The sequence below is a fragment of the Rhamphochromis sp. 'chilingali' genome, assembly GCF_963969265.1.
Source record: "Rhamphochromis sp. 'chilingali' genome assembly, chromosome: 3".
Classification (NCBI taxonomy): domain Eukaryota; kingdom Metazoa; phylum Chordata; class Actinopteri; order Cichliformes; family Cichlidae; genus Rhamphochromis; species Rhamphochromis sp. 'chilingali'.
The window spans coordinates 39,029,192-39,038,452 of NC_137931.1; the positions used below are offsets into that span (position 1 = coordinate 39,029,192).

At 44.0% G+C, this 9,261-nt stretch overlaps 1 protein-coding gene across 2 annotated transcripts; it reads right to left on the reverse strand.

Moving 5' to 3' along the window:
- Positions 1-46: 46 nt before the first annotated feature.
- On the reverse strand, positions 47-8,909 carry aasdh (aminoadipate-semialdehyde dehydrogenase). Of its 2 annotated transcripts, none has more exons than XM_080876813.1 (14): positions 8,604-8,909; positions 7,604-7,724; positions 6,546-6,829; positions 6,271-6,463; positions 5,953-6,194; positions 5,755-5,861; positions 5,497-5,669; positions 2,804-3,140; positions 2,595-2,707; positions 1,802-2,501; positions 1,540-1,703; positions 1,294-1,419; positions 753-884; positions 47-506 (listed from the first exon to the last, which is right to left on the reverse strand). In XM_080876813.1, exons 1-14 carry the CDS (start codon positions 8,834-8,836, stop codon positions 111-113), a joined length of 3,321 nt encoding a protein of 1,106 aa, XP_080732939.1. In that variant the 5' UTR covers positions 8,837-8,909; the 3' UTR covers positions 47-110. The 2 variants fall into 2 exon arrangements, 1 of the variants encoding a protein (XP_080732939.1); XR_013970943.1 differs by having other exon boundaries at positions 366-506; positions 753-879; positions 8,604-8,858.
- Positions 8,910-9,261: the final 352 nt, after the last annotated feature.

Sequence of the window (9,261 nt, forward strand, 5' to 3'; positions counted from 1 at the left end):
GTAGAATTGACTTAAAAATCCTATTTCCCAAAACACCTCACTTCACTGACAAACAAGTTGTGTTTATTGTTTTTTTTTTAAAAAAAGGTACAAAAATAAAATATATCCTTCTACGTTTCCTCTTTTACACTCAGGCTCAGACAATACACATAGTCATTACGACATCCGACTAGGAGTGACCTTTCCCACACCACCGGGGATGAAAACAGCTCCCCGGGAAAGGTATGCGAGGCCAACATCCGTCCGTCTTTTCCATCCAGGATCCAGACTGTGCCGTCAGTGGAGGCCAGGCCCACCAGTGAACCCCTTTTTCCCACAGCTGAGCCGTCAAACACAAATGGGGTGGAGTACACCTTGCCTGTCGTCTGAAAAGTCCAAACCAAAGAGCCATCTGCACAATTCAAACAGTACAGGCAACCGTCATGTGATCCACACAGAAGTCTCTGCTGGTCTGACGTGATGCATGGAGAGGAGAAAACTGGACCCTTTGTTAGAAACTGCCACAGCTGCAAATACACACAAGGGTCATACAGTTATGAATTACACAGAGGATTCAGAAAATAGCCAGGCCCCTTCCCCCCTTTTCACCATACGAGTACATTTGAATGTTGTCGTAATGAATGGTTGTGACTTTAATGTAAAAAAAACCAAAAAAAAAAACCAAAACCCCCGAAATCGCTCAAATCTTCAGCAAATCAGGTTTTGTATATATAGTAACTGGAAAATATTATAACAAAAAGTGAGCTCCTTACAAGTTTCCCTGTGTTGCTGAAGCAGCAGATGTGTCCATCAACCGAGCCGATCACAATGTGCTCAGAGAAGCAGTTTGGTGAGGAGAAGAAAGGAGTGTCTCTGCAGTAAGACCACAAGACATCTCCACTGTCCTGGGAAAGAGAAACACACGTGAGACATGTAGGGCCATCACTCTTATTATTCTCCTTTTTTAATGTTTTATAGTCAGTAGCAAATTTCTCTTTTGAGACAAATGTGCACATAAGGGAAAGAGGAAGGCTACAGAGAAAGTTCATGAATGTAGTGAAAATGGACATGCAGAGGGTTGACGTGACAGAGGAGGATGCTAGCGATAGTGTGAGATGGAGACAGATGATCTGCATGGCGACTCCTAAAGGGAACAGCTGAAAGATGAAGAGCTTTCTCATTTTAAACGTTAAACTAACACCCTCAAAGTCATCATAGAAATATTTTTACAAAAATTTCTGATTCAAACAGACTCGTGCCTCTTCCTTTCTTATTTCCACTTGTGCACCAAATGGCAAAACGACCTTCACTTACGATGCTGAGACAGAGCAGGCGTCCTCCCAGTGAAGCCGCGTACACCTGACGGCGTGACGCGTGAAGACGTGGAGAAGAAAACACAGCTCCTCCACCACAGTGACACTTCCAAACACACTTCTGAACCTGAAAACAGAAAATAGAGTGTCTGCTTCAAACACGTGAGACAGGTATCGAGTGCAACCATCAATCTGTGACTTTTCTGAATCATTCGAGTCCTTGTGTCTCTTTGCATCGAGCACTCACCTCTGAGTTTAGGGCGTAAACGTACCCATCGTGTGAGCCCACTACCACCAGACCAGTGAGAGGATCCACAGCAGGACAGCTCTTCACAGCATCTCCCGTCTCAAACACCCACTGTGTCTTTCCAGTTTCAGTGCATAAAAAATACACACAGCCGTCATAACATCCTGTGAAAGAACCCCCCCCCCCCCCCAAAAAAAAAGATATAGAAATATAAAGTAATAAAACCTCCTGAACATTAGGTATTCACAAAGCTGACACTTACCTATTACAACAAGGGCGCCACAGTGAGACACGGCAGCAGAGGCCTCGATTCTGTCTCCAAGAACTCGCTCCCACATTAGGTTTCCGGTGGCGACCTCTAAAGCCTGGATCCTGTGGGAGTGTGAGCCGATAAACACTGTTGCTTTGAACAAATCTGACCTGTGATCAGCTCTGTTTTGTACTAGAAGCACCGGGGAGGCGTCCACACATCTGCCTGTGTCTGAGGACCAGCTCAGACTGAGGCCCAAATCAGCTTCTCCACAAGACTCCCTTTCTCCGAGGAGTTGATTCTGCACTGTTTTATCATCTTCTGTATATCTGATGTTCATCTCTATCACCTCGCCCCCTCTTCTTATGACTTTCACAGCCTGTTTCTCCACCTGCAGACTCTCAGCTGCTGTCCAGTCTTTGCGCACTCTCTTTTCTAGTACCTGAGACGTGGATTCGACGTGCCGTCTCTTGGCCTGAGACGGCGTTGACTGGCTGTTCTCATGCTCCAAGATTCCTCTTGCTCTGGCAACATGATTCACGATGTCAGAGAAGGTCCCATCAAGTATAACCTCCAGGAGCTCTGGTGAGGTCACTTCCACAGCAGTGAGGATGTCTTCACAGAGACGCAGAGCCTTCAGAGAATCTCCTCCACTGAACAGGAACTTGGACTTCTCGTCAACGGTAACATCTACAGCAAGATTTAAAGTATCCTGTTGATAGATAGTTTAAAAGAGAATGAACATAAGGAGACAACGGTTTATTTAAATTTAGAGCATGAATGTTGTCATCAAAAATGAAAATACCCGCCACAGAGTCTGAAGAATTTGCCTCAGTTCACTGCGATTTCTCTGTGAAGACTCTAAACACTGTCTCTGTTTTTCATAAACTCTGACTAATGCCTCCATGTTGACTTTGCCTATCAAAAAACGACAGTTAGAAAGGTGAATGGATAAAGTGGTGAATGAATTAGCTGCTGTTTCTCCTCAGCAGTGACAGCGTGTCTAAAGCTCACCGTGAGCAGTCAGGCATAAAGCCGGGACGAGCACCAGCGTGTCAGGAACGCTGTGAGCAGGCAGCAGCAGAGACAACTGGCTCAGAATGAGCTTCTTCAGATCTCCGTCTGCACCGCCTGACTCCTCCAGGGGGGGGTTGACAGAAGAGGGTAGGTTCTCAGCATGCTCACCAAAAGCACAAGCAGAGGGAATTTGTTCTGCACGTTGCTGTACAGATGCGGAGGTGGAAGCTGCCTTCTGGTGTCCAGATGTGGATGCCACGACAAAGGCGAGAAGTCGAAATCCTTGGTGCAGACCCACAGCGCAGGCTTCCACCTGAGGGAGACTCAGCAGGACCTGCAGGAGGGGAGATGTAAATCAAAATCAAAAAGATGTTGAAAAGGTATTTTGTTTACAAAGAATTAATGAAAAGTATCCACATTAAAGTACAGCATTAAGAAAAGGTGCCACCAGTTTAAAAACGCAATTATTAATCAGCTAAAACTGCTTTTCTCTTGTTTGCTCTTTTTTTCTTATTGCTGTGTGTATGTGACAATAAATTGAAAAAATAGTCTTTCATTATTTTTAGTAACAGTGAATCTGAGTGAGGAAACTGGTTCATAACAGAGACACCAGATTTCTTTAGGGTGGGGGTTAAGGATTCAAATCTTTCCTTTAATTTACCACAATCAGTACATCAGCTTTGCCTTCAGTATGTTAAAAAAAGGATCCAGTTGAAGTGGCTCGAGAGACTGACTAAGGCGCCTCCCAGTTGAGGTATTCCAGGCATGTTCTAACAAGAACAGGCCCTGGAGCAGACCCAGGCCAGGCAGAGAGATTATATTTCTTGGCTAGCTCGGAAACACGTTGCTACAACTCTGACTGAGCTTGGGGAGGGTATTCTGGGGAGGTGGTCAAGCTCATCCCTCAGAAACCAAGGTCTGGGCTTCTCTGCTGACACTGTGACCTGGATAAGACGTAAAAGTTGTTGGATGTTAAAAGCACGAGTGATGTGTGTTCCTTCATGTGTCAGTCTTGGTCTAACATGAGGCTAAGCCAGTGGAATTATTTCTTTTTTGAATCAATCACATGACTTATAATTACATACAGTGGGGCAAAAAAGTATTTAGTCAGCCACCGATTGTGCAAGTTCCCCCACTTAAAATGATGACAGAGGTCAGTAATTTGTGAGAGACAGAATGTGAAAAAAAAAAATCCATGAATCCACATGGTAGGATTTGTAAAGAATTTATTCGTAAATCAGGGTGGAAAATAAGTATTTGGTCACCTCAAACAAGGAGAATCTCTGGCTCTCACAGACCTGTAACGTCTTCTGTAAGAAGCTTTTCTGTCCCCCACTCGTTACCTGTATGAATGGCACCTGTTTGAACTCATCATCTGTATAAAAGACACCTGTCCACAGCCTCAAACAGTCAGACTCCAAACTCCGCCATGGCCAAGACCAAAGAGCTTTCGAAGGACACCAGGAAAAGTATTGTAGACCTGCACCAGACTGGGAAGAGTGAATCTACAATAGGCAAGCAGCTTGGTGTGAAAAAATCAACTGTGGGAGCAATCATCAGAAAATGGAAGACATACAAGACCACTGATAATCTCCCTCGATCTGGGGCTCCACGCAAGATCTCATCCCGTGGGGTCAAAATGATCATGAGAACGGTGAGCAAAGATCCCAGAACCACACGGGGGGACCTGGTGAATGACCTGCAGAGAGCTGGGACCAAAGTAACAAAGGTCACCATCAGTAACACACTACAACGGCAGGGAATCAAATCCCGCAGTGCCAGACGTGTTCCGCTGCTGAAGCCAGTGCATGTCCAGGCCCGTCTGAAGTTTGCCAGAGAGCACATGGATGATACAGCAGAGGATTGGGAGAATGTCATGTGGTCAGATGAAACCAAAGTAGAACTTTTTGGTATAAACTCAACTCGTCGTGTTTGGAGGAAGAAGAATACTGAGTTGCATCCCAAGAACACCATACCTACTGTGAAGCATGGGGGTGGAAACATCATGCTATGGGGCTGTTTTTCTGCCAAGGGGACAGGACGACTGATCCGTGTTAAGGACAGAATGAATGGGGCCATGTATGGTGAGATTTTGAGCCAAAACCTCCTTCCATCAGTGAGAACTTTGAAGATGAAACGAGGCTGGCTCTTCCAACATGACAATGATCCAAAACACACCGCCCGGGCAACAAAGGAGTGGCTCCGTAAGAAGCATTTGAAAGTCCTGGAGTGGCCTAGCCAGTCTCCAGACCTCAACCCCATAGAAAATCTGTGGCGGGAGTTGAAAGTCCGTGTTGCTCGGCGACAGCCCCAAAACATCACTGCTCTCGAGAAGATCTGCATGGAGGAATGGGCCAAAATACCAGCTACTGTGTGTGCAAACCTCGTAAAGACCTATAGTAAACGTTTGACCTCTGTTATTGCCAACAAAGGTTATGTTACAAAGTATTGAGTTGTATTTTTGTTATTGACCAAATACTTATTTTCCACCCTGATTTACGAATAAATTCTTTACAAATCCTACCATGTGGATTCATGGATTTTTTTTTTTCACATTCTGTCTCTCACAGTTGAAGTGTACCTCTGGTGCAAATTACTGACCTCTGTCATCATTTTAGGTGGGGGAACTTGCACAATTGGTGGCTGACTAAATACTTTTTTGCCCCACTGTACATCAGAAAACATCTTACTTGCTGCAGGCTGTCTAAGTTCACTCGTTTTCCATTGCGTTTGATCAGTCGGTCTCTCCGTCCCAGGTAGTGCAGCTGTCCATCTTTAACATTCACCCAGTCTCCTGTAGCCCTCATCGTCCCAGGGACAACAGTGTCTTCATCATCCAAGAGACACACTCGGTCCTCTCCACCTGCACAAACGATCATATGAATTCATGAGGTTTTTCTTCATCTCAATGTGATTAATTTGCAGAGAACTCACAGTGTTTTTCCTACCTATGAAGATCTGTCCTTCACCCTCTGAAACAACACAGCCATGTTCATCTCTGACTTCTACCACTGTGCCCATCAGAGGAGTCCCGAGAGGCACAGAAGACACCGTGCTGTGAGATGTTTGTAATGTTAGATAACTCCTACATCTGTAGGACAAACTTGTAGAAGTCATGAACATTTTAAAACGGGGGGTCCACTCACAGGTTACTTGACCGCAGCAGAGACTCTGGTATTCTGTAACAGCTGGCCCAGCAGGAAACCTCAGTGATCCCGTAGATGTTGTAGATTTTGGTTTTATTGTCCTCATGTCTCCAGCTCTCCAGCAGAGTGGGCGACGGGCAGGCTTCTCCACCCAGAGCCAACACCCGCAGTGAAGAGCCGCACGACAGCACGTCCTGTTTTAGAATACGATGGCCGAAGCGCAACAGCAGAGTGGGCGTGACCTGTGACAACAGTGAAAATGAAGCATTGCACAAACAAGGAATACTGCCTCACAAACACAACTGGCTTTACACTTGCCTGGAGGACAGTTGTCTTGTGATCGTTGAACAACAGTTCAGCTAGTCGATTGGGCATTTTCTTAATCACATTAGGGACAATGAGGAGTTGAGCCCCAGATGATAAGGCGAGAAAAATATCCACTACTGAGGGATCAAAGGTTAAAGGTGAGGCGAGGAAAACCACATCATCCGGCCTCATCTGAAACAAAGATCTGAGCAGAAAGAGAAGGGATTTGTCTTGGACTGAAAATGCCACTCTACAACAGGCAAAGGCATAAATGATTCCTTACTGACCTCAGATGCAGTATGTTGGGAAGTATACACCTGTGTGGTACCCTCACAGTCTTTGGAAAGCCTGTTGTTCCCGATGTGTGCAGCACATACGCCAACTCCCTGCGCCCAGCGTCGTCTTGCTCCACAGCTGAACCGCTGAGATCATTTACTGATGAAGTTTGTCCTGCTCCTCGTTCACGCTGGGCGACTCGCAGCGGCTCGATGTGAATCAGAGTCAGTTTGAACTTGAGCAGCTCCACACAAACTTCCACAGTTACGTGTTTGATGAGAGCTGCCTGAAATTGCTTTAAGTTGAAAAAAACAATAGCAATATAAATATTCACAAAAAAACACAATTCATTAACAAAGAATTTACAAAGGTGTTCTGATATTGCATTAAAAAAAAAACTCTTAATATTACAGACGAGTCATCTGTAGGAAACATACACTTGGAATATTTTTTGTTACTGCACAGGAGGGGATCTTGAATTGGGTTTTGTAAAGAAAAATTCAACCCAAACACCCCAAAATCCACAGTCATCTGGCTAGTAAGATGTTCTCAGGTTACGTAGCTGGATTAATTAATTAGAATCTTGGGTTGGCTATTGCACAGATTGTTATACTAGATGGACAGAATCAGACAGAATCAAAGTCCCACTGTGGAGCCCTTGTTGTAATAGGTCAGTGTCAGCTTTGTGAATATCTAATTTTATCATTATTTTATATTTCCATGTCTTTTGGGGTGGGGTTCTTTCTCAGGATGTCTCCATGGCTGTGTGTATTTTTATGTACTAAATCTGGAAAGACAAAGGTGGCTGTTGGCCTTAATAAATAAATAAGACCATGGCCTTTCTCGTGTGTTTTCATCGTCTGGATGGTTTAACCTTTTAACCCTCTCAAGGCAGGCGTTGCAGATTTGCAACAGTTAAAAACTAAAAACCTGATTACCCCACATACATATTTTTTATGAGTTTTTTTTTACTCTTTTACTCCGAGGGTTAAGTGAGGCCTGAGTATTACATTTGCAAAATTACTCACAGCTGTTGTATTAATGCTGATAAAATATGACAAAATTCAACCTGCAGGAGGTCGGTCTGTACAGCACAGTACTTGAGGCCACATTGGTTCATGACTCTGGCAGAGAGGAGTCCAGGAGATTCTGGGTCCAGTGGGACGTAAGCAGCAGAGGATTGCAAGATCCTGACAAACAAAGCAGAGTCATTTGTGAGTTATGATTTGTTATAGAGCAGTGAGGCACATGCAGCCATAACACACAAGAAGCACATAGGCACTGACAAATATTAAAATAATGAGAAGTTCTGAATATGACAGCTCTTCAGCTCTGTTCTAGGATGCCCTCTGGACCCAGTGGAGGTGGTGAATGATAGGAGAATGGTGGCTAAGCTGTCATCCCTGCTGGACAACATCTCCCACCCCATGCAGACTCTGACAGCACTGAGCAACTCCTTCAGTGGCAGGATGCGGCACCCACGATGTGGGACGGAGAGATTTGCAGGTCTTTCCTCCCCACTGCTGTCAGACACCACAACAAAGACTTCCAACTGACCAAACACACGCATGTGCAATAGCAATAAAACTAAGTGCAATACTCTTTTCTGACATCGTTGTATTATACTCAGTTGCATATAGCATTTGTTTTATTTTATTCTTTATTTTTAATTTTATTCTATTCTATTGTGTACAGTATCTTATCTTATTCTATTCCAGTGTTTTCTAAATTTTGCTATGTAACTTTGCACTGTCCACTTTCTGCTGTAACAAAACAAACTTTCCACATGTGGGACAACTAAAGGTTATCTTATCTTGTCACCTGCAAATTCTACTCTACTACATCCTTGAATCTTCTGTGTACTCTCTTTTATTAACATGCATTGTACCTGTCACATAAATAAGAATTCACTGTATATATTTTGATATAAATTATCGTAGCTTGGAATGACAACTTTCCTTTTTGTGGGTTTTTTTTTTTTTTTGCCTCAATTTCCGTCTCCTTGATTCTGATCACTAATATCGCCCATAAATAAATTACAGAGGTCGATCTCTAAGGTTTGCACTCACCCCAAAATCCAGACAGGTACAAACAAATCATCTCTGCAGTAAAGCCCGATCACCCCGCTCCTAGGAGAACAGTTATTTTGCAAAGCACGAGAGAATTCATCGGCGAGTTGAACCAGGTCTCTGTAGGTGAGGGACGCCGATGGTTTTCCGGACACCGAGTGTGTCACAGCCAGCCTGTCGGCGTGCAGGGAGGCAGCGGCGGCGACCAGCTCCTGCAGCGTCCGAGCAGACATGTTGAGAAGCCCTTTAGTGACCAAATGCTCATCTTCTGTCGGTGTACATTCTGGCAAAACCCGAAAATTTTTAAACATTCAAGTGTTGCTAATTTCAGAAGAAGCTGGATTTGTTTACAAGCACATTTGTCGAGGATTGATGACGCGGATTTTACAGTAAGCAATGAACGGTTATTTCAAATGCTCGTCTCAAAGCTCGGCCATAACAACAATTTGTCCTTAAATGTCGTTTTAAAATTTTGCTTACAAAATATTATTAATACTTGCAGTCATTTTCATATGAACAATAACCGCTACGTGTTATCACTGCTAACATCCCGGAGTTTTCTATTTTAATTTTGTCTTTCAAATTAAACGCAATAAAGAAACAACCGCAATTTCCTAGTATCAAGGAAGGCACCATATGTCCACTGTCCAATCACATT